At 35.7% G+C, this 25,811-nt stretch overlaps 3 protein-coding genes and 3 pseudogenes across 5 annotated transcripts; 4 read left to right on the top strand and 2 right to left on the bottom strand.

Moving 5' to 3' along the window:
- Window positions 1–2,720: 2,720 nt before the first annotated feature.
- Window positions 2,721–3,653, top strand: LOC143536089 (F-box/kelch-repeat protein SKIP11 pseudogene; annotated as a pseudogene).
- Window positions 3,654–6,165: 2,512 nt separating this feature from the next.
- LOC143536088 (uncharacterized) lies at window positions 6,166–7,795 on the bottom strand (annotated as a pseudogene). Its single transcript, XR_013135826.1, has 3 exons — window positions 6,671–7,795; window positions 6,432–6,588; window positions 6,166–6,344 (listed from the first exon to the last, which is right to left on the bottom strand). The product of XR_013135826.1 is annotated as an uncharacterized LOC143536088 (transcript).
- A 1,902-nt stretch (window positions 7,796–9,697) lies between these two features.
- On the top strand, window positions 9,698–11,483 carry LOC143536037 (protein TAB2 homolog, chloroplastic-like; annotated as a pseudogene). The gene is made up of 5 exons (XR_013135816.1): window positions 9,698–10,168; window positions 10,246–10,315; window positions 10,380–10,551; window positions 10,664–10,807; window positions 11,063–11,483. The product of XR_013135816.1 is annotated as a protein TAB2 homolog, chloroplastic-like (transcript).
- Window positions 11,484–12,670: 1,187 nt separating this feature from the next.
- On the top strand, window positions 12,671–15,808 carry LOC143536087 (uncharacterized). Its single transcript, XM_077030162.1, has 5 exons — window positions 12,671–13,072; window positions 14,280–14,738; window positions 14,825–15,202; window positions 15,281–15,348; window positions 15,447–15,808. Exons 1-5 carry the CDS (start codon window positions 12,671–12,673, stop codon window positions 15,667–15,669), a joined length of 1,530 nt encoding a protein of 509 aa, XP_076886277.1. The 3' UTR covers window positions 15,670–15,808.
- Window positions 15,809–16,582: 774 nt separating this feature from the next.
- On the top strand, window positions 16,583–18,676 carry LOC143536036 (receptor homology region, transmembrane domain- and RING domain-containing protein 2-like). The gene is made up of 4 exons (XM_077030122.1): window positions 16,583–16,695; window positions 17,003–17,227; window positions 17,317–17,721; window positions 17,997–18,676. Exons 1-4 carry the CDS (start codon window positions 16,647–16,649, stop codon window positions 18,554–18,556), a joined length of 1,239 nt encoding a protein of 412 aa, XP_076886237.1. The 5' UTR covers window positions 16,583–16,646; the 3' UTR covers window positions 18,557–18,676.
- Window positions 18,677–21,319: 2,643 nt separating this feature from the next.
- LOC143536035 (uncharacterized) lies at window positions 21,320–24,408 on the bottom strand. The gene is made up of 4 exons (XM_077030121.1): window positions 22,845–24,408; window positions 22,562–22,767; window positions 22,207–22,430; window positions 21,320–22,108 (listed from the first exon to the last, which is right to left on the bottom strand). Exons 1-4 carry the CDS (start codon window positions 24,406–24,408, stop codon window positions 21,430–21,432), a joined length of 2,673 nt encoding a protein of 890 aa, XP_076886236.1. The 3' UTR covers window positions 21,320–21,429.
- Window positions 24,409–25,811: the final 1,403 nt, after the last annotated feature.

Below are 25,811 nucleotides of genomic sequence, written 5' to 3'. Positions count from 1 at the left end.
CGAGAGCAATCGAATCGGAACCCTAGCAGATAGATAGATCGGCGGAGGGTTTAGGATAGACCAAATTCATAAACAAACATTTTTACTCTTAAGTCTAAAAGACAATTATGCCCTTGTCTATTTTATTTTATCCATATTTTATTTAAGGTTCGGTTTTGACGACTTGTACATTATCACCGAATAGCCACTGTTCGTGAGTTGGCATAAAATTCACATCGCCAGCTTGGTTTCAGGATAAAGTCGGATCGAAACTTTAATAAACTTGGAAAGTTTATACCAATCTTGAATTGGTGGTTAGTTTCTTTGTTAACTTATTTTACTAATACTAATAATGATAATAAACTTGTATTGCGAGTACGGGCTTGAATCGGTTGTTCGGTTCTTTATCGGCTTATTTTACCAATACTAATGATAAAAATTATAATCAACTCATTACACATATAATCTATACATGTGTAAATAATATAAAGCTAAAATTCTACGCATGTGTAAGTGACCTTACAAAATTAAACTATATATGAACGAATTAGTTTGATCAATTTAAATGCATAACATACGCATTTATGTGTAAGCATACACAAAATTATATGTAGAAAAAAATAACCATTGATTAAAAAAACCTGTTATTTTTTTATAAACTTTACCATAAAGTCGGACAAAATTTTCAAGTGTCAATATAATTTTATTATATTAAAATAAGCACTTTTTGACATGTGTTGGAATTAGGGTGTTTAACAATGCATCCAGTGTTTAAAGGTTCGCTAGAATTTCAATAAGGATGTAACAAGATTTTTAACACGTTAGTAATTCTAAATGTCAGAATTTAACGGCGTATGAGGAGTTTAATAAGTGTGTATGAGAATTATGTATCTTCACGCAAGACCTTTGGGTTTTTTTTCTTGTGTACAGGTAATTCAAAACAAGTAGTGCCTTGTGATGGCTTCCTACATTTTTTAGACACGATGCCACTTGTAGCATAACTCCTTACACAAATCACACACTTTGTGTATGTGTGTTAAAAGATAGATTCATATCAACAATTTCAGCTATAAATAGTGAAAAAAAATGATGGTGTTTCTTCAAATTAGTTTAATGGTTAACATTAAACTAATGACACTTTGATAACTAGTTGGAAATTACAAACAACAGTGCGGGTAAAAAAAGATGAAATTTGCCCATAGTGTAATTTTTTTTTAATTAAATACCGATATAACATCCTGAAAATTTCCATACAAATGTTGGTAATTTAAGAAGTTGAGAGACCAGTTAGTCATTTAACTAAAATTAGTATATTTTCTTTCTCATTTTCAATTAAATAATACCTTTTTATGGCTTTATTATTATATTTTCTCTCTCATTCACTCATAACACTTTTTACAAATATTAAAAAATAATAAAGTATGAATACTGTTTTTCTAAATTTACTCGTGAATAGTAAATTTTTCCTTTTCCTCCATCCACAACCACTCCATACAAAATAAAGAATTCACTCAAATAAATATAAATGACCTGCATTAGCCTTATGCTTTATATCCAATGTGCCACCCCTTATAAAATTTTCATCTTAATTACATAAATTCTATAGGATTGTAACGATTAGTTTATAAAACTTATCATTAAGTATTTGAGTGCCGAAAGCCAGATTTTTGTAGTAAAGGAAGGGTTATAAAATTTAATAATTAAATATTTGACAGTTAAAGCCAATTTTTGCACAAAAGAAAGTAACGGGAGGGTCTTAAGAACTGGCTAGTATTTGAGTGTCGAAAGCCAGAGTTTTTGTATTAAAGAAAGGGTTATAAAATTTAATAATTAAATATTTGACAGCTAAAAGCCAGTATTTGCATAAAAGAAAGTAACGGAAGGGTCGTAAGGACTGGCTAGTATTTGAGTGCCGAAAGCCAGATTTTTGTATTAAAGAAAGGGTTATAAAATTCAATAATTAAATATTTGACAGTTAAAGCCGGCTTTTGTACAAAAGAAAGTAACGAAAGGGCGTAAGAACTGGCTTTGTAAGTTAGACACGCATAGATATTGTGGAAACAACACACATATTTATTGTGTATACTGTATACAGCTGTATTTTGTCCATAGATTTAACAACAGTCGTTGGAACACATGAACTATTGCCAATCACCATTTCAAGACAACTGGTGTTTCGCATGAGAGTGGGCCACACCTAAGTATCACGGCTAGCATGCCACTCTATCAGTGCCCACATTATTATTTCTCTCTCCAACGCTTCTTTCTTCTATATAAGTAGTAATCGGTTGAGGTTACATATGCATACATTTGTAAGAGAGAAAGAGGTAAAAAAACAATGATGCTTTTTTTTTTACCAATTTGATAGGTTGCATCTTTCAAATTCCTATCATTAAATTATATTGTTCATGATCAATCTTGCAATTAGGACTAGTGTAATTCTTTTATATAGTTATGTCTGAGTTGCATAAGCATTCTAGCTTCTTTGATTTTGTTAACTATGTACATGCTTTATATTCTTTTGTTTTATGTTTTAAATTCTTCGGTTTTATGTATTTTCATGTAAAAAAGGCATATATTTAATTGTTGATAGATCCGTATTATATTTTCTTCATCATATGGTAACAAATCAATTATACATTTCTAGTTACCTATTTTTTTCCCATGTCATTTTGATAATATATATGTTGTCGAAATTTTTGCAAGTGATCAAAGACAAATACAAGAAGAATCAAGAAAACATGTCAGGGGGTTCATTGGGAAACAAGAATCTAGTAGTTGAATTTCGGGTTTATTTTTCTTGCAGCATGCTGAAATGGGAGGCATTTGAGCCTATTAACAAGAAATGGATGCATGTACCGATGATAGATGGCGATGCAGGCTTCGCTCATTCAGACAAAGAGTCCATGGGGGTTGGGACCGAGCTTTTGGTTCTTGGCAAACATGTTTCTGGTCAGGCTGTCTTCAAGTACAGCCCGCTGACGAATTCATGGACCGAAGGGCCGCAAATGAACAGCCCAAGATCTTTATTCGGGTCTGCGAGTCTTGGGAAGATCGCGATCTTCGCAGGCGGCATTAACAGAAAGGGACAGATCATGGACACCGTTGAGGGTTACAACAGCGAAACGGGAGCTTGGGAGACGCTTCGAAGCCTACTCAAGCCAAGAAAGATGAGTTCCGGTGTGTTTATGGATGGGAAGTTTTATGTGGTGGGTGGGTGCGGTGGGGCGGATATGAAGCCGCTTTCATGTGGAGAGGAGTATGATTTGAAGACCAAGACGTGGACGGAGGTTCCTGGCATGTGGCCCTTTGGTGGTGGTTGCGATTACTCAATGTCTCCACCGTTGCTTGCGGTGGTTGATAATGAGTTGTATGCTGCTGATTGTGAAGACAAGGAGGTGAAAAAGTTTGACAAGAAGGCCAAAATGTGGGATAGCATAGGCAAGTTGCCTGAAAGGGCTAACAATATGGATGGTTGGGGCATTGCTTTTAGAGGGTGTGGAGATCGGGTGATAATTGTTAGTGGTCATTGGACTGATGAAAAGGATGCTCATGTTGAAATATATGCATGGGTTCCGAGTGAAGGACCACCAAAGTGGACCATGGTTGGTCAAAAGAAGTCCGACAACTATGTTTACAATTGTGCTATCATGGGTGTTGAAGTCGAGGTTTAAGCAACTCTTGTTCTTGATTATTTTACTATTTTGGTGTTTAAGAAAATAAACTGTGGATGGTAAGTGGAAATGTATGGACTTTTGTCAAGAATTTGCTTTTATATTAAGTAAAATATGTTTGTGTTTCGTTCGTGTCTAATCCTGTCTATGGTTCTCAAATACAAATCTTTAGATATAAATCATTTAGAAAAACTAAATAAGTTATATAAAAGTCCTCTAAAACCAAAACTTTTAAAAAATTAGAAAACATCCAAACAATGAGTGACTTGAAATTTAATGTTTCAATTGTTGAGACAGAATTTCGAATATGATGAAAATAATACAAAATTAGAATAGATCATAAGACACTAAATTTTATACAAATCTTACTTCACACTACTATATTAAAGTAACATTATATAGACACATCCATCTTTCTAAAGTGCCCACATAGGATGACACATAATTTATTTTCAAAATAAAACCCTATTTAAATATATTAAATTAATATGCTATATTTATTATTATTTTTTTTAAAATTACTAAATTAAATTTTCATTAACTCTTATTTAATGGTGATTTCCAGAAATAAGAAAATGTTTAAAGTCTTTTAAACTAATTTTTTAAATACTTTATTTCAAAATATTATTATTATAAAGATCCATTTGATTTGCATACAACAACTGAACTATTAAAAGTCTCTTTTTCAAGCGTGTGTACATATTGATTTATTTTACAATTTTAAACTAAAGTTGTCATTTCGTACCATTGAATTGTATATAAACATCTTTTTTTATTGATGTTACATTCTTTATTCAGCCCGTGTATTACACGGGTTACTAACATAGTAAATTATATATTATTAACATGCAATTATTAAAGAATTAATGGCTATTTGATAGAAGTAAACAAATTATATATTATTGACATGCAATAAAAGAATTATTGACTATTTGATAGAATTAAACAAATTATATATTATTGACATGTAATAAAAGAATTAATGACTATTTGATAGAATTAAACAAATTATATATTATTGACATGTAATAAAAGAATTAATGACTATTTGATAGAATTAAACAAAAGATGTAACTGTTTGCATTCTTATAAAGATTTTTTGAATGTATCACTAAAACACGCATAATTCCTATGGTTGAGACCAATATTTATATTGTCTCAAATCTTTATTATTAACCATAAATAAAATTGTTTAATAATTAGGGAATTATATCCTTCTTTTTGAAGGGCTAAATAAGAAATTATCTCCTTTTGAAAGAAGAGGGATGCTTAAATAGTTAAATCTTGAGACAGCCCGTCAAATTGGTCACCAACAAGCTTCGTCGTGTGTTGCTTGATTGGTTTTGTTACATAAAAGACATATTATGCCGTAACATGTCATTTTAATTATATACACATACCTTTAGATTGATAGAATATTTCAAATATATTAATTACAAACCCAAATAAATCACATTTTATATTCAAATACGACAATTTACACAAAGTGATATCGGGCCAAATCACTCTCAAATAGTTTCAGTCAATGGCCCTTATAACTAACGTGAGATTTTATGTAAGAAGCGGGGATTTAATCACGTTATCAGTAACACAATGTCCAATTTGCTCGAAGTGGGCAACACATACAAATAAAATAACTTTATATGTGTGCACATGAGAGACCATGAGAAAACAACTGACCGTACTAACCTGATTTTTTTATATGAACTTAGCACAAGAGGCAAAAATTTCATTTGAGTCTCCTTTAGAATACATACAACTACAAAAAAAAAAAAAAAAAATACCGAATAACTTTAACTGAATAATCCAAGACCCGAACAACACTCCTACACACATTTGTTTTCTAGCGTGTGGAAAAATAAGATCATAATAAGCCTCTTGTGAAACTCAACTCTTGTATGATCTTATGTGTGCTGTTCTATGCATTAAACACATCATTGTAGATAAGAATTAGTTCTCAAAATTCATCTTTGTTCGTGGCTAGTGCCTTAGTTGGAGCCAAATGCATGGTTACGGTTAGGCCAGGTCATGTACTCAGGTTGGTCTGACCCGCAAACACTTTTATTCCTTTTATTATATTTCAATAATTGACAAATGCGTTAATATGATTAGAAATTCAATCTAACTCGATTTATGTTTTGTGCTAGCTGATTTATGGCAAACAATTGTATTGCATACCATGATAATTACATTTTTCTTGTTCGGAGTTTAAGCAAAGCATTTCATTGATGAAGACTCCACCATCGTTTCACAGAATGATACGCTGGATCTGCCACCTGTTTAGTATATAAAATGCCAAACAAGTAAAAAAAAAAGATCAGCTTAAAAGGAAACAGGTCAAAGAAACGGGTCAAAAGTCCCCAAAATATAAATGAAACCATAAAATTTCACATTCATATTTGACAACCTAATTATTTACATAATAATAAATTTTGGAACTATATGTATTTTGGGTCAACCCGTCCTAAAAAATTGCCCTTTTTGACACGAACCATATAACTTCACAATCTTGTTAATGTCTGCGTTGAAGAACCATCATTGCATTTTGCAGCAATTCTCTAGCTTTCCTATCTGGCGAGCATCCACTAGCCTCCATATCTTTATACACACTATAGGCACCTTATCAAACTCCTTTGCTCTTATCAAAGCTTTCATAATAGTAGTGTAGGTAACCACGTCTGGACTTACACCCTTCACAAGCAACCAAGAGTACAAATAGCATAAGCAACTCCAATTTTAAGATATTTTATGCGGTTTATAACAGACAAAAGAACATACACTTTCTTTTATGTGCTGATATACCGAGAGCGCCTCCAAGTGTCGTCCAGCAATGCCAAACACATTGATCAATACGTTAAGCATAATAAGATTTGGTTCGATTCCTTCACGTTCCATCAACTGGAGAACTTTAACAGTTTGCTCACACAAACCCTGTGTAACAAAGTCGCATCAAATTGCCAAATGTATGTTATTTTCAAGCATTACAAGACAACATAAATACGAAAATACTTGTCAGTTGGGCATAGGCGTTTGCAAGCACACAAAAGATTCTAGCTGACAATGAAACCCCTTCAAGTTTTAATGTATTTATGCACTCTTCTGCATCTTCAAACCTCCCATACTGCCCATAAATATCAACCAAAACTGCATAAATGAGCTCGCTTTGCCGATGACCTCCATGTTTCAAACGGTTAAACGTTTTCTCGATTACATCCCACTTCCCTTGTTCACCTAACCGACTACTGATGGTAACAAAGATACTTGGATCAGGATACAGCCCTTGTGCTTGCATTTCACCAAACAGTTTAAGCGCATTCATGAGATCGCTGTGCTTGCAATGCCACCGAATCAAAGAATTCCACGTACTGATATCTGGTGTAATCCCTTCTTGCAGCATTTTATCAAACACCTGGCGTGCGTCTCCTAATTCACCCGATTTCCCAAACGTGTCTATAACACTATTAAAAATCTTCTTATCAAGAACAACTCCATTGTTCCTAAGTTCCGCTACAATGTTCGTAGCCTTCTTCCACATTCCATTATCCCTATAAAGCTCAATAATCCTACTGTACACAAACGAATTCGGTTCAAACCCATCTTTCCGCATATCAGCCACAACTTTCCAAGAGTCATTTAACAGTCCAGCACTCGCGTAACACCCAAGGAGAATCTCGTACGTTTCCCGATTCTTCAACACACCCAAATCATTCATGGACTCCATAACCCTATCAGCAGCTCTTAAAAGCCCTCTTTTTAAAAACCCTTTAAGCAAAATATTATACACTCTCTGTCTTGGATGAAACCCTAGGGCGACCATTTCATGAAGAATTGCTTCGGCTTCGGAAGTCTGCCGGCAGCAGCGAGTGCTGTTAACAGACAAGTGTAGGAAGCATAAGTTAATCGAAAGCCTAGGGCTTCTAATTGGGAAAGAAAGTCCATTGCTTTATCAATGTTTCCTGATTCACATAGTTGACGGATGTGCCTGTTGGATAGCTCCGCGAGAGCTCTTGGCCGGCTGTGTGGCGATCAATTGAGGGTGTGTTGTTAATTGCATTTGGTCTGTAGAGGTTTGGTGGAATTGAGAGTTGGAATGATTTAGGGTGGGTAATGGAATAGAAGCTGGTGGTTCCGTTTAACTGCATAGAGAAGAGAATTTCACTAAAAGGTTTCAGAAGATTTAGCAACTGCTGAGGCGGATGATCATGATGATGACGACGATGACGACGACGTGGTGTTTTTTTGCACCTGCGGAAGTTGACGCGTATTTATTTTTGATCGACTACGCGGCTACCCGCACGAGCAGCGGGAAACGCAGAACTTGATAGTCACATAACAAATTTACGTGTGCTCATTGTTCAGTTTGAAATCATTCAAACCGGTTGTTGATTTGATTTCACGGTTGATTTTTTTCTTTTATTGGCCAACCGATTTCAATTTTCAGTTGGTTGGTTTCGGTTTTCGACGACAAAAAAACATTACTAACGGTTTCGGTTTGGCTCACGGTTTAATTTAAAAACCATCAAAACCTGACCGCAAACACCTCTACGTAAAATGCTTTTTTTTACTGAAAAAACTATAGCAATATCATACTCAAATTAAAGACAATAAAACACTAGTTTTTGTGGTGCAATGTGTTTTAAAAAATATTAATGTGCGAAAAAGTTATAACCTTTTATAAATCATGGGGGAAGTTGGGTTAAAAGTGAAATTAGAAAGAGTAGATATGCAAAAAGATAGAGGTTAAATTTGTAATTATTCTTTAAATTTACAAAAAATGATTAAAATGGAGGTACTAATATTGTAAGTATATTGGAGAAATATAAAAGAAATGTGATAATTAAGTGTTATAATGACTACTTTGCCCCTCTTTAAAGTTGTACCATGTGCTTAAAATATTGTAAAAATCTTAAATCTCACCATCTTAATTTGCCCATGAATCTATATTATATATAGTATAGATATTGGCTACGCACATAATGGCGTCAGAATTGAAATAAAAAATAAATTCTTTGAATTAACAAAAAATAAATTAGCATACGACGGTGAGTCTACGCGAATTTGGTCAGTACCAGTATGTTTGTTATGATATAGGGATGAGCGTTTTCAGTACGAGTACCGATTGATACCGGTACCGAATCAGTACCAAGTTTTGAGTTTTCGGTATCGGTACGGTACCGGTATTTCCTGAATTTTTCACGAAATACCAGTACCATACCGGTACCGAACAGATACCGGTACTGAACCGAACATTTCAGTATCGGTACCAACTATTTCCAAAATTCGGGATCGGTACCGGTCGGTACCGGTACCATCCTGAGCTCATCCCTATTATGATATAAACAACGCCGGTTAAACTCAAATGTTAAACCACAAAAATAAATCATCAAGTTAACATATAAGCATAAAATATTTATCATATTTAAACTAATTAATGTATTATAACAATTTAACCTAAATAGAAGAAAGTTGACGTCTTAAAAAAATTATAACAATTTAACAAATCAATATGAAAAAATTGTCTTTTCACAAAAATACATCATTACAAAAGTTAGTTGTATACTGAAATAATATATGAGTAAATCTAGAATTACACATAAATCAACAAAGGAGAAAAGAAAACACAACATTTGGTAAAAAGTATATATTAACCACTTTATGTATAAAAAGAAATTATGAGCATTACAAGTCTATATGTTACATTGATCACACTTAAAAAAAAAAAATCAACCCTCTAACGCTGTTTATAAATTTATATGGTTTATGATAAATTATTAGTTTTTATAAATGAACTCAAAACATTTCTAGTAGGGACGTTCATGGTTTGGTTCGAAACCGTGAAACTACCCAAACCGGTCATCGGTTTGGTTTACTGGTTGGTTTTTTCATTAACTACTGGTTGGTCGGTTTCAAACCATACCAAACGGTTTGGTTTACGGTTTTACAACGAAACCAACCATATAAAACCGGACCTTAAAAACCCATCATAATTTCCCCGTATATGCTGAAAATATTTGCATCTTATCCATCACCAGTTCCACACAAACATGATCAGTCTCAGCATCCGCATGGCCACTCTAAGCTTCAACACCACCAGACTCACCACACACATTCAAATCCCATCAAACCCCATCAAACTCCCACCACCCTTTTTCTCCAAACCACCATCATAAACCCCTCACTATCCGACCCAGTTCGGTCTCCGAAAGCTCGGTTTCATTACCCGTTGATGAAGAAGAGCAAGATGACGATGACCCAACTGCAGAATTGAGTTACCTTGACCCGGAAACCGACCCGGTGAGTGTTACTGAATGGGAACTGGATTTTTGCTCCAGACCGATTCTTGATATTAGAGGGAAGAAGATCTGGGAGCTTTTAGCTTGTGATAGTTCTTTGTCTCTTCAGTATACCAAGTACTTTCCTAATAATGTTATTAATAGTGTCACTTTGAAGGATGCTATTGTCTCCATTTGTGATGAGCTGGATGTGCCTATACCCGATAAAATCAGATTCTTCAGGTGATTGTTTGGTTTTTTTGTTAATTTGTGTTCTTGTTAACAGTTGATTCAGATTGGTTTATTAATGATGGTTGCAGGTCACAAATGCAGACAATTATTACTAGAGCTTGCAAAGAGCTTGGGATTAAACCGATTCCTAGCAAACGGGTGCGTTTATAATATAACTTTAAGTATCTAGAAAGTGTTTATGCTTGAAGTTATGCAATTTCAGTGTTTGTCTCTTCTTCTTTGGCTGGAAGAAAGGTATGAAACGGTGTATAAACGGCATCCTGGTTTCCAGAAAGGGTCTAAGCCGCTTCTTGCGCTTGATAACCCGTTTCCGATGGATCTGCCCGATACGCCGTATGGAGAAAAATGGGCTTTTGTTCAGTTACTGTTTTCAGGTAAATTCTATTTTGGTTGAGGCAAAATTACTGTTTTTTAAGTAAAAGACTGTAAAGATTTTAAGGAACTTTTGTATTATTATTGTATCAATTAGATAGTTTGTTTCTTCAGATGTTAAGAAGGAGCTAGAGACGCTAGAAAAATCATTTGCCTTTGGCGCAACTCTGGATTTGGATTTGTTGGGGATAGAAATCAATGACAATACGTTGATTCCTGGATTGGCTGTTGCATCTTCACGTGCAAGGCCGTTGGCAGGTTGGTACATACATACATTCTAGGTGGCAAAATGGGTTGATAGAATAGTTAAGGTGTTCAGCTTTGAAAGTTTTCGATAAAATAGTTAACGTGTTAAATATCATTGCAAACACTAGATTAATTGAGTAATTATATGGAATAATTATGGTGTTAAGTTTTGTTTTTTGCACGACTTTCAACCCGGTTTACCACATATTTAATACATCATTGGAAACACATGATTTGACTTTATTTATTAAAACAATGTTGTTGCAGCTTGGATGAACGGTTTAGAAGTGTGTTCAGTTGAAGCCGACTTAGCCCGTGCTAATTTGGTACTATCTGTTGGGATTTCAACCCGTTATGTCTATGCCTCTTATAAGAAATCACCGGTGACTACAAGTGAGGCTGAAGCTTGGGAAGCGGCGAAGAAAAATAGCGGAGGGTTACATTTTCTAGCAATCCAAGATAGTTTGGATTCTGATGATTGTGTGGGGTTTTGGTTGTTATTGGATCTGCCACCATCACCTGTATAGGGGAGATTAAAATGCTAGTATTGTAGTACATAACGTGCTCGTTTATTGATTTTACAACGAAAGCTCATTATCACGTTGTGTGTGATATACTTGAACGACTTGTATTGTCACATACCATGATGCGCACCAGTTCAGCCTCCGAGTGGTTGTGCTATCATATAGCTGAGTATGATTTGGTTAACTAGACAATCTGGTTATTGATCTGATTCCTTTAACTAACCAAATTTGATTAACAAAACTATGTTATATTTGTTGCAACTCTAACCATTTGGCCAATTGTGAAAGCTACAAAGCTTTCTATTAACTTTAATCCAACCGAAGGGTGTCACGTAGCCATAAATATGAAAAATCTCATCGTTTGGGGCTAAATCGTGAGAATATAGCTGTCAACTGAGTTTAGATGTGATTGACCGGTCAGCCACTCACATCGTGACATGTGGGGTAGAAGTCTTGCTTTTTGGCTCTTTCCTACGAAGTTATATGTTTTTTATTATCCCATGTTTTCTTTGTGCTTTATAACAAAGTAAAAAAATATATTTTTTATATGATAACTGATAAAGAAAATGAGGATGATATAAGCCAGATTTCGGTAGATAATGGGAACAAAAACAAGTTTTTTGCTATCAAGTGTGATAATGAGACTACTAAAGCCAAACGGCTGGAACCTCCGCGGGGGTGGGGGTTGGGTTGGTCACATTTTGGGGATGACCTTTGTGGATACAATGTGGTTGGATCGGGAGAGAGAGAAGAGAGAGAGAGAGATGGTGGGAGGATAATTAATGATTGCAAAAGAGCTGTGAACATTTTACCGCTATAACTGTTTTTTGCAAAACTTCACATGACGTAAAACACTGGTAAATTTTAACTACGCATAGTGTTGTAGGGTAATTTTAAGATGAATCAAATTATTATTATTATTATTATTATTATTATTATTATTGGTGATAGTGGTAGTTGTAGTTGTAGAGTAGTAGTGGTAGTAGAGGAGCGGTAGTTTATTATTTTGTATTTTTATAAATTGTTAATCATTTTTAAATGACAGGGACCAAAGCCGTAACTCCGAAGGGCCGATTATTATAAGTGACTTGTAAAAACCCTAGACAGGTTCCATCCCAAATCCTAAAACCCTCAAAGTTTATCCACACAAATTTATTTGCAGAAAGAAATTAATATTATCACAGTGGTGAAACCGTAGCAAGAAGACAAAGAAGATGGACTCAGATGGATAAGGAATGGTTACATCATCATGCAGAAACTACTTTTACGCCTAAACCTTAACCCTTGTCCCATCTTCTCTTTCTCTTCCTCATCCCACTTATTTACCCCTCTAGGGTTTAACCCAATTTCAATGTCGTCTGCCGCCGCAATAGGCTGCAGAAACCCTTTCGCTACCAGCACCAACACATGCTCTCGTTTGGGCTCTAATTTTAGCTACAATTGCCGCTGCTCTATTAGGGCTGATAGTAATAATATTAATAGGGCTTGGAGTGTGTTTAAGGAGAATCCTAGTGCCGCTTGGTTTCATACGGATAAGGGGGTTTCGGTGACTTCCGAAGGCAATACTGAGAATGGAGGTGATGAGAAGCCTGTGAAGTTTACTAGGAGACAAAGGGGTTCTTTGACTCCGTTGTTGTTACCCGGGAACCCGGATTTGTTGACGATTCCGGGTGTGGGTCCGAGGAATTTAAGGAAGTTGGTGGAGAATGGGATTGGGGGTGTGGCTGAGCTTAAGAAAATCTACAAGGACAAGGTATTATTCTGCGTTTGCAACCAGTTTAGCTTATTTGTCAACTATTAACTTTTGATGATATAGTATATATATAAATTACTGGGATAACAAGGGTATATAAGTAATTCTATAGCTGTCTTATGTTATAAAACCTGGGTATAGGTGGCAATCTTGATTCATTCTTCATAGAATGGGTTGATTTAGGCAAAAATAGTATGTGTATTGGTTTACTTGGGTCACCTCAGATTAGTCAACGGGTCAATTTGGGTTTATTTAAATTAACCCAACAGGGTAAAACAGTAAAGTACTGTAACATTCTTTAACTTAAAAAAGGTTCAAATGGGTTACCATCACTATTGTTTGTCTCCACTTCACTTACTCGTTGCCACCAACGTTTCATTACCGCTGCCACCATGATCAAGTCTCGAGCCGACCTGAAAAACCCAACCAAGCTAGTTATTTATTTATGCATGCTAATGTATGTGTGTGATACAGTGTATCTATGATATATTGACTATATGTGGGTATGACTGTATGTACGTGTGTGTATGAAGTAGTTTGTGTATGTGTATGAAACAGTCTGTGTGTACATGGCAGATAGGCAGCCCATGAATGTATGTATGCGTGTATAAACTATAAACAGTTTGTGTGTAAATCACAGCCCTTAAATTACTTAGCTCCATCTAATTCGGTTCAACCCGAATTGTATTGCAAGATGAACAGGAACAACCTAAAAAGACTGGCCTGGCTCACCTCCATATGTTCCTCATTGACCATTTTTTTAGCCAATACGGTCAGCCGGTTCAGGTTTGACTCATTGGTTACTCCACTTGCCAGTTGCCACTACTCACCATAAAGGGTGAAGTGACCTATTATGTACAGTTTTCTAAAATGGCTCATTTCAACCCGATTTGATTTTGGCCACAAGTTCTTTTGGCCCGAACCTGATACCTTTTGTTTTAAAATAACCCATTTTGACTAGAATTCACTTTGCTCAGAACCCGTATTGACTGAACTCGTCAATCAAACGTCGCCGATTCGCGTTGTTTGCCAGGCTTAGGTGGGACATTACTGGGTGGTTTGTTTGTTTACTTATGTATCCTCATATTTCTAGTATTGATCTAACATCCATATCAGTGGTAGCATTCTTCTTGATATTAAATTGTGGTTCAATGTTTTTAATGGCATTATTAGTTTATTCATCACAGTTGTTGTGTTATTTTGTCAGTTTTTTGGGAAATCGAATCAAAAGATGGTGGAGTTTTTACGAAGCTCTGTTGGCATTGTTCATAAAAACCATGCCGAAAGTATAACAACGTTCATCAAACAGAGTGTGGATGAAGAGCTGAAAGAGAATGTTGTGAACCCTACACAACCAAAGAAACGACTCACTTTCTGTGTAGAAGGAAACATAAGTGTTGGAAAGACAACTTTCTTGCAGAGAATTGCTAATGAAACACTCGAGCTTCAGGATCTTGTTGAGATTGTTCCTGAACCCATTGATAAGTGGCAAGACATCGGCCCTGATCACTTCAACATTCTAGATGCTTTTTATGCCGAGCCCAAAAGATATGCTTACACGTTCCAGAACTATGTATTTGTCACAAGAGTTATGCAGGAGAAAGAGTCATCAAGTGGAATTAAGCCCCTTAGATTAATGGAAAGAAGTGTTTTCAGTGATCGGATGGTATGTTTTATGACTTTTTTAAGTAACTGAACTATGTATATGATATGTTTAGTGTTTACAACAATATACTTTTTCTTTGGTTAAAGGTGTTTGTGAGAGCTGTGCACGAAGCTAACTGGATGAACGAGATGGAAATAAGCATCTATGACTCATGGTTTGATCCGGTTGTTTCTTCTCTTCCAGGCCTTATTCCAGATGCTTTTATCTATCTGCGGGCCAGCCCAGATACTTGCCACAAACGGATGATGCTTAGAAAGAGAGCAGAGGAAGGCGGGGTCAGTTTAGAATATCTCCGTGATTTGCATGAAAAGCATGAGAGTTGGCTTTTTCCATTTGAAAGTGGGAATCATGGGACTCTGTCTGTTAGTAATCTTCCTGCTCACATGGATAGTGCATTACATCCTGACATCAAATCCCGTGTATTTTATCTAGAGGGAAATCATATGCACTCAAGCATTCAGAAGGTACCTTTAAAGTTGAATATGGTTACTGTTTTAAATTTGTTTTTTTACATTTGGTTATTGACTATTTTCTACAAATAGGTGCCTGCTTTGGTTCTTGATTGTGAGCCTAACATTGATTTTAGCAAGGATATTGATGCTAAACAGCAGTATGGCTTCTTTATCTTACATGTTTTTCATATTTGTTCTAAAGTGATCTAATTTTAGTACATCAACATATTTTCTTTTTTTATATGTATGTGAAAAGGTATGCTCGACAAGTGGCTGAGTTTTTTGAGTACGTGAAGAAAGTGAAAGAGGTTCCTGCTGAAGGCGAAGAAGTGAGCAGCAACAAAGGGAGGCAATCACGGGTATTGCTGCCACATGGAGGATTGTGGGTCCCACCACAGGGAAGAAATATTTCAGAGTCTGTCAAGTCGCTGGATTTTAGACGGGCCATGTCGTTCATGCCTGGATCGGGCCCAGGGTAATGGTTTGTTGGTGTACTTTAATCTGTCCTCTGCTTGTATAAAGAAGTTTTAATCTCCCTATCACACACACTGCATGACTGAAGTTAATGTAGGATGATTGTAGTTTTTGTGCAAATTTTAATCAAGGGTTTGTAAGTTTGTTATTATGTTGCTGGGATTGAATTGGTGTACCAAAAACTACCGATGGGCCAAAAAAGTCTTCTGGAAACTTGACTTGAATTGGTGCATTGTGTACAAATTTTTCGGCCTTTGTCAAGAACGGGTAATTTATTTGGTTTATATGGCATTTTGAAGGTGATTCCACATTTCCACCTTCTATTTAAGGGTTTTTTTTTTTTCAAAAACTTGTTTCTGGTGATTTCAAAATTTGTATGGAAAAGGTGTATTTTCGACTCGTTTAATTGAGCGGCAGTTTCACATAAATAGTGTTGGTTTACAGTAGAGATGAAATACAAAGAGGAAGGGCAATCCCATTCAATTGTGGTGGTCAAAAGTGAGGTTTGAGTTTGGGAATTAATTCCAACTAAAAGACTTGGGTTTTTTACATTTTAGGGTTAAGTAATAATTTGCATCTAGTCATTATAAATTAATAACAAATGAAATCGTACAAGTTTCATTATTTATTAAAATGTAGAAACATAAAAGAGTAAGCAATCGATAAACCATGAACTATAGCTGTCTGCATATTCCAAACATAAACCTACTAAGCAAGCGGTCCCACAAGAATACTATTATTATTATTATCATTATTGTTATTGTTATTATATTATTTTCCTTTAACCAACCGGATAATCAGTCTTGTTGATTCTAGACTCCATAATATCGTCGGAAACTCAAAACCAAACCCCTAGTGACAGTGATGATGGAATCTGATGTGTCCATCCCACCACTTTAAACCTACAGTTACGATGTTCAATCGCTCTATTTTCTTCTTCTTCTGTTTGACTGCTTCTAGGTCCTTCGCTGCTGTCGTTTTGATGGGGAATAACCTCACTTTATCCTTCCAAGACATCCAGGCTAACTTCGGTCAGTCGGTCTGTCTTATTTATTTAGGCTAATTGATCAACAATTTTGAATTTTTATTTAGGATCCAATTCAATCCTTAATAATTTTATTCTATGCTTCTAATTAGGCTCATTCTCCGAGCAAGATTTGGGGTTTTAATTTCTACTTTGTTTCACCTTTTTTTGTTAACTTGCTGACTTTGACTTGGAAGTCTTGAATTAATGATATTTTGGAGTTTTACCCATTTCAATTTGAAAACTTTGTATGAACTGAGCCGCTCGCTTTACAAACGAACCGCACTACTGCTCTTGATCTAAGTTTCTTGCAGCTCCACCTGTGAAAGGATCTGGGGAAGGTGGAACACTGTTTCTTGCAGAGCCATTGGATGCATGTGCCCCGCTGACCAATAAGTCAATCGAAGAAAGCGTAAATCAACCCTTTGTGCTAATAGTTAGAGGCATATGCAGCTTTGAGGAAAAAATTAGAAGAGCACAATCTGCAGGATTCAAGGCAGCAATCATCTACAACTATGATGATACTGATCTTGTTGCAAGTATGATCCTTTGTTCTTGCTTTTACATTAATACGTTATACTATCAGTTTACCACATATTATGTGTTTACAATATATTTATATTTGCAGTGGCAGGGGTATCAACGGGCATAAAGATACACGCTGTATTTATTAAAAAATCAGCAGGCTTAAAACTGAGCAAGTATGTGGGTATACCCGCAATGGAATTATGGATCATTCCAACCTATGTGAACTCAGCATGGTCAATCATGGCCATATCGTTTATATCCTTGCTGGCAATGTCTGCCGTCCTGGCAACTTGTTTCTTTGTACGTAGGCATCGGATAAGGCGGGGCCGCCCTCAAGCTACTCGTGTTCGGGAGTTTCATGGAATGAGTAGTCGGTTAGTTAAAGCAATGCCCAGTTTAATATTTACAGCGGTTTTAGAAGATAATTGCACTTCAGCTACTTGTGCTATTTGCCTTGAAGATTACAATGTTGGTGATAAACTTAGGATTCTGCCATGTGGACACAGTAAGTAACGTTTTCATGTTTTTTTTTGTCAGGAAAACTTTGATTTGTAGGTGTGTATGCGAGTTTCAATTTTATTTTTAGGTGGTATAGAAAATGTAATATTTCGAAAACTAAACCAAATTTCCTGCAAAAGCAGGGATTTATGGAAAAGTTAGGTTGCGGACTGCCTAGAAACCAAAACCTAAAACACACCTAAACCTCAAAAAGAATTAGTGTATACACATGTTATTAGTGTGTTTTTGCTACTCATCTTCACTTATGTTGTATTTTAACAGAATTTCACTCGATATGTGTGGACGCGTGGTTGACTTCCTGGAGAACATTTTGCCCGGTTTGCAAGCGGGATGCTAGGACCACCACGGGTGAGCCACCTGCCTCAGAACGGACACCATTGCTTTCATCCAGCCCAGTTTCTATAGCTTCATCAGCTGCACTATCTTCTGCATATTCATCATCATACGCATCATCATCACGAGCAATGCAAATAGGCGAAACATCACGTACACCTACTAACATTCATTCTGTTTCAAGCACTCCTTACAGCCACCACCAATCGCCTTATATTACTCCATCAAGAAGCTCATTAGACATTAGAAACATGGCATCTTCTTCACATAGATCCCGGGCCTCTTATTTGATCTCATCAAACTCGTTGGGATACCCTTCTCTATCACCTTTGAATTCACGACACCTGTCAGCATATTATCCCAGTCCGGGAAATGCATCGTCGAGTTATATTTGGTCGTCAAGTCAGCAGGCGCACCCTTTGCGTCATAGTGATTCTGCTGCTAGCTTTTCTCCGTTTGCCTCGGCGCATTCGCTTCCTGAATGTTGACTATAGTGTGTAAATTTATACATTTGATACTACTTCTGGCTTATATTTTTTTTGGTGTTTTGGTTGTGATTAGAATGATGGTTTTCGTTGTGTGTGATTGGTGAGTTGCGCTTGTACGTTTGAAATGGAAGGGGGTATTAGTATGAAAGTGAATAATAGTTGATGCTTCTTAATCTTATTATTATAAGAACACATTAAAGTAGCCAGTTTTTCTTTTGTGAGTGATGTATATTAAAACGTAAGGCAAGTCTTTGCCTAGTTATAAATGAGTATTAATTGCATGCATGTGAAGTAGTACATATAATTGATGTAAACATATTATTTTATTTTGTCCTATTATTTGTTTCTTGGTAATTTTACGTTGCTCTAATCATCAAAAGTACAGTTTCTTCTACTAACAACCATTTGTGACTTGGACTAAGTTGTTACTAATTACTAATAACCATGTTCACTGTCCTCCATGTCTTATAACTTCTATCCGAATAATTTTACTTATATTTAGTCATTATCGTGGTTCGTTCCTAACTTAATTATGTTTTTCTATTCAGAAAATAACCTGTTATTTTTATTCAAAGATAAATTATGTTTTTACCAATGTCAGATCCGGATGCCTTCCCCACGTCATATTGTAATAATATGATATAATAATATTTATAAAATATAAACAATCGAGCATAATTAATTACCCCATATTGTCTTGATCCATCAGGTTTTACAAGCCCAAATGTATGGGCCAGATAGAGTTTTACACGTCCAGTAATATATACTAACGCTTAAGAGGTAAAATATATATGGAAAATAACCAATTATGGTTTTGATCCGTGTTTTAAAAACCGGATTTTGTATAGAGACCCGGCATTTTAAGCCCGGTTTTATTGGACGGTTTGTTAGATTTTTGAACCGCCGGTTTTTAGCCCAATATTTTTTTAACTCTTTAACTGCTATCTGTTGTGGGCTTGCGGCCCATTTTTTTAACTTATAACCTACCAATAACTGATAACTCATAGGTCATAGCGATTATAGTCTGAGAAGAGTAAACGTCGATTCCCATTACAATCGATTGATAGCAAATCCAAGGTTAAATTCTAATCTAACTCCCTGTTTAATGATATGAAAAACTGAAAGAGATGCTTATTTTATTGACAGTGCTCATACTCAATACTTACATGAGAATATTATATGAATTTTAGTGTACAAGTTGTGTGAAAGCATAATGGATTTGACAGAACTTTGACATAAATCATAATGGATTTGCATATTTTTGGGTTATATTTTTAGTTAAAGTTGCATTATATAAAATTATAGGGTAAACTATATAGCCGGTTGAACCTTCCGGTACAACCCAGTTTAACCGGTTGTATCATTTTTGAGCCAAATCCGGTGCACATAAAATACCGGTTTTTAAAACATTGGTTATGATTATTATTTGCGTTCTAATAATAACCGCCTACGGTTCATTCACTTTCGCTTGCATTAGATTTGGATAGATAGCATATGATGATTTGTTAGGGGATCATGAAGCCCTAGAAATTCACGTACTAATTCTGTTTGTTTTTTCTAGTGACTTTTGGAAGTTAATTAATAAATAGTTAGACGATGGGCAATCCACTTCAATCGATATTACATTTCGTTGGTGTTCCTTTCAATTTTATCACCGGCAAGGATTGCGAGTGAGTGTTATTTTACATTTGGTTGAAATGATCAATCATTAATATATATTTCTGCTCATTGATCAGCAAAGTGTGCGGTCCAACATGGGATATTTTATGCTACATTGAACATTTCTGCGTCACACATGTACTCAAATTTGTTGCTGTTACATTATTGCTCGTCATTGGTAACTTTGCCCCCAAAATTACCCAAGATTATTTATTTATGGATCTTTTGTTACTTAACTGTCCAACATCATACATTAATGCAGTTCTGCTAGTGGTTTTTTTGCTATACAAATTGAAGATACTTCACCTTGTTTTTATATCAAGTTTCAAGATGCTCGGGCTTTTATAAGGACGGTTTTCTCATGTTGGGAAAATGGATGTCGTTGTATCTTCGGCGTAGTGAATGGCATCAACACAAAGCTGAATGCCATCCACGAGAGGCGCAAACAACGAAAGAGGGACATTGAACTGGCAAACATGAATAGTAAAATATGCGAGGAAGATACAGATTCGGAGGCGAGCGTTTCTTATCATAGGGAACGTTACAGGAAGAGACGGAGATCGAGGTCAGGAGACCACAAAAGAAGGTCGTTACGGCCTAGGACACACCGGGTGCATGTAGGTGTTGATGATTCGGTTCATTCCATGAAGAGAAAACATATTAAGCATGATGATGTGCGGGTTATTAGGACGTCAAGCTTTGCAAAGAAGAGGCTGAGTCACAAGAGATCAAAACATGCACGCAAGAACCATGACATGTAACATGTGATTTAACATGTTTACAACCCATGTAACATAGTGTTGTTTCTTTTTCTGTTGTATGTAATTTGACACAATTTAATGTCATTTCAAATAACTATATGTAACATACTAGCATATTACTGGTTTTAACCATTTAATGTGGCTGTCATACAAACAAATTTGGTTTTAACCAAAACTAAAAAACAAAGGCCCAACAATATTTAAAAAAAATGGTCAAGTTGTCTGTACAAAATACCAATGACTAGCTAACAACACCTACACATGTTGGATCAACTCTACAATATCATCACTAATCTCTTAAAACCAATAGCCGAATTCACCGGCACCATCCATCAGACCAAAACCGTCTGATCAACTAGTAATACTCTTCCTACTAAATGTTACGATCGGCTTAACGAATTTCCTAACTTACCCCTGGAAAATACACACCATCGGGCACCAGAATCGACCCGATTAAACCAATCTTACCTGCTCATGAGCTTTTAAAGCATCACAAGTAAAACTCTCTAAAGCCTTAAAAATAGGAATTACGCCACCTTGTAAACTAGTTGAACCACCTTTCCCAACTAACTTCATAGCTTCTTTAAAATCAAGACTCACCCGGTCTTCCGAAGGAACCATCGACCCGTTTGTTTTACCCAGCCCATGATTTTGTCTTCTCGCAAAATCCTTTGCAATATACTCCTTTTTTAACATTAGTCTTTGCATATCATCTTGTCTCTCCAGCAGTTGCCTCAAATTCAAAGCAAAATTAAACATTGCTCTCGAGACTCGTTCTTGAGACACGTCTTTAATCTCCCGGTGCCAATCGTTGCATATTATGAAAATCGGTGGAGCTCCTAAACGACCCGGGGAATAAGGAATCTCACCATCAATGGTTACTTCTGGTTTATGATCAATGCATTGTTTTAGCCACCCGTTTAAGGAATCAACATATGATTTCTGAGCATTAATCCAGCTATTAAAATGTTGGGCCCAAGTTACAAGTCCCGCTTCAAGCTCGAGAGTGGTTCTCAGGTTTGAATCTCTTTCAAGACTCGTGCTTGCCCTTAAAGTCCGACTTCTGCTCTCCATGATCGCTTCAAATTGCTTTCGGTGACATTTTACAATCGCTTGCCACATTCTTATTAGCCTGTAGAGAACACAATAATATCCACCCTTACGGTTGTTAATTGTTATGTGATAGTAATAGCATAAACTATTTGCATTAGTACAAAAATAAATTCATACCCGTAAATTAACTCACTGACTTGTGGCTGCAGTTCTTTGTCTCTCACTTTATGGATCTCACATGATATGGCATCAATTGCTTTGATAGATACATTAAGTTTAGTCTTTAATCTTCTTATAGAAGCCTGCAATGCATCAATCTTACTAGCTTCTGCTCCTTTTGCATCCAATTCATTCAGTCTTTTGCACATTTTCTCATAAATCACCCTTAGCCTCTCTTCACCCTAAAACCAGACCAATCACCTGATGTATCAACTTCACATTACTAGAATCAAACCAAAACTAAACAGCTAAACACACAATCACAGTCATTCTTAAACACACATCATAAGTTTTTGTGTAGAACTAGCATTACCTTTACTTCTTTATATAACTTCTTCTCCCATACATACAGCTTCTCCAAAGTAGAAGAAAGATTAATAGGCCGAATATCCTCAACTGCATCCAGATTATAGGATCCTGACAATTTTGTAACTCGAGAAGACAGTTTTACAGATTGTACTTGATGATCTGAAGATGCCAATGAAGGTGCTAATGGATAAAGAATCTTGGATAAGATCACTGCAAGATGACATGTATAAACAGTCTGTGATAAAAGCTTAGAGGTTTAAAGAAACTTTTCAGTAAATTTTCTTTACCCTTAAGAAGTGCAAACTTTGATTGATAAGGCAACTTTCCTGCTTCAAGCATCAATGCCACTTCTTTACCATAGCTAAATGCAACTTCAAATTCATCTTTAATCTCATTAACTACTTCATGCAGATCCCGTGAACCGTGAGGAGATAGTGTTGTCAAACTACTAAAAATTGAGGATTCTAACTCTTGTGTAGACTCATCCAAATCCAAATGGACCCCTTTTTTACCCTGGTAACCTTCCTCCGTGCTTTGTGAGACGATTGTCTCAGAGCTATGTTTATCTACTTCAGTGTTGTGAACCGAATGTGTTCCTTTATCTTCAAATGGCACTGAATTTGCAGTGCCTTCACTTTTAGGTGGCGGTTTTCTTCTAGAACTATCCTCGGTACTACTAGAAGGTTCCGTCCAAGAACTGAAATCAGATTCTTCTTTCCCTTCATCAAGATCTCTCTTTGTACTAAATGTCTTCAATTTTATAACCTCTTCAACGTGAGACTCGGTTTCTGTTTCTTCTTCCAAATCAGGAATCCCCTCCCTCTCCCTCACTTCATTAGAATCCGGACTACTACCCATTGATTCATACCCGTATCCATACCCATACCCATATCCATACCTGTGGTACTCATCATCATAAGTATCAAAAAAGCTAAAGTAATCAGATGCTGTGGCTGCAGGAGGCGGAGGCGGAGGCGGACTTTTAGGTTTCTTTAGCTCTTGAGGAGGTGGTGGTGTTGCACTCACACCACCATACGAAAACCCATACCCATATGGATCATAATGCATCGGGTCAACCCATTCACTCGTTTCCTGAAAGGCCCTTGCTTCCTCTGGTTGAATCATGGTATGACTAACCGGTGCAGACTTTTTCATATAAAAAGCATACTGATTCGTATTCAAATACTCGTTCCCACCATAACCATTGTAAGAATCAAAACCCTCTTGATACACCCCCCAAGGAGGTTGAAACTGCGATGCAGACGGGTTTACGACATACGGGTCAACCTCGCCCCAACCCTGATTCGATCCCCAAGGAGGCTGAAACTGGAATCCAGATGGATTCACAACATAAGGCTCACCCCAATTAGACTGGTTTAAACCTTCAAACTCATGCAGTCCTCTAGGTTCATTCGAAAACGATTGCGGATTACCATAACCATAACCATTATTATTATTATTATTATTATTATTATTATTATTATCATGATCATGTGCATGAATATGGTGTAAAGATGAGCTCAAATCAGATTCAGAGTCAGATTCATGATCAATAGTATGAATATGCGAAACCGAACCGGAAGAAACAGAGGCGATATTCTTAGTTTTACCCGGATCTGAAGGCAATGTGAGTAGAGGGGAAGAGGATGGAGGTGGTGAAGGGATAAGAAGCTGCTCATCAACAAATCTAGAGAGTGCATAGCCTATATCTTGAAGAGAATGAAAGTAAGCCAGATGCGAAGAGGATAAATCGTACCGGTAATCCGCAGCAGACTTGATCAGCCTCTTTCGTTGTCTGCAACGAATGACTAATGGCAGATCATCAGCAGCTTTTGAAGGTCTGCAGCCCATTGAAGTAACCACCCCCAAACCCTAATGCTAATGTGATCGAAATTGAAACTAAAGCCATCTGAAAGAACTAATCAGAATTCAGATCTACGGTTGTGATTGTGAATTCATACATTGTGTAATAACATGCATTGAAATCTGAGATTGGTAATTGACAGAGCAGTGGAAAATAATAATAGTAAAATAATGAAATCGAGATGGTGTAAACAGAGATTTGAAGAAGGTGACGATGACGATGCATGTGTTTCGAAATAATAATATTAATTTAAGAAGGTGGAATCCGGCAGAGAGAACGGAGGATGTCATAGATATAGATATATAATAATTATTAATATATATATATTGTTTTGGTGTTGCAGTGTAACCAATGATGGTTTGTTGAGATACGCATGGCTTCTTCTTGTTAAAAAGTAACCAGGGACAACTTTAACTTTTACAATCCTTTCCATATAAAGTTGTTGCCCTTTTTATACACAAATCTTTTATAAGTTATAACTAGACTTCACCCAAAATGTTGCATGTTACTTCAATTATTTTATGGTTTTTTTAGTTACTCCTCTCATCTTTCATTGTAATTTATAATTATTAAATTAAATGGGAGGAGAACACACAAAACAAAAACAAATTTTTTATTTACTTTTTAGTTTGAAAAATATAAATGGAATAGGAATGCAATGTTGATTTGTTCTCCAAAAATACACACACCTCATGTGCAGGTTATATTATATATACATATGTAATTACAAAGGTTTTTAAATCATAAAATTAGAGTGTAATATAATCCTAAAATAATTCAAATTTGCAGTGGTAGGTAGAATATTAGCCCACGATTTCTTGTGTATTTTCAGTCGTCATCGTACTTGGTTGACTTTATTTTGGTTATTATTTATGAAGAAAGAGTTCAATCACCTATATATATATATATATATATATCTTTTTCCTTTTTTTTTTTTGGGTTATAAACCGACTTTGATAAACAAACCAAGAGGATAAGATCTGTTATTAGTTGCAGTGCTTAAAATATTATAAGACAAATGATATCCAAAAAATAAAAAAGAAAAAGACCAAACAAGCAAAATTGGATGCCTAATCATTAGTTTGTATTATTATAAGTTTTAAGACGGTAAAGATGGATGGTGACTATAATACATATTCGTAACTACATATTAAAAAATAAAAGAAATATGAAGTTTGGTAACCAAGTCCATAAACACAAAAAAATGAATTTAGATCAGAAGCCCGATCTCTATAATTTTCATTAACTCGAAAATTACAATTCTTAATGATATAATCCACAAGCTCGGGTATATATCTATATACTAATTTTGATTTGAACCCAACTAAACTAGAATACAAATAACATAATCATACTCAAATATTAATTGATAAAAACAAATCTAAATAAT

Source organism: Bidens hawaiensis, unplaced genomic scaffold (genome assembly GCF_021521415.1).
Source record: "Bidens hawaiensis isolate Kalapana, Puna unplaced genomic scaffold, B.hawaiensis_p1.1 tig00010732_1, whole genome shotgun sequence".
In the NCBI taxonomy this organism is placed as follows: domain Eukaryota; kingdom Viridiplantae; phylum Streptophyta; class Magnoliopsida; order Asterales; family Asteraceae; genus Bidens; species Bidens hawaiensis.
This window is presented reverse-complemented; position numbering and strand designations above follow the sequence as displayed.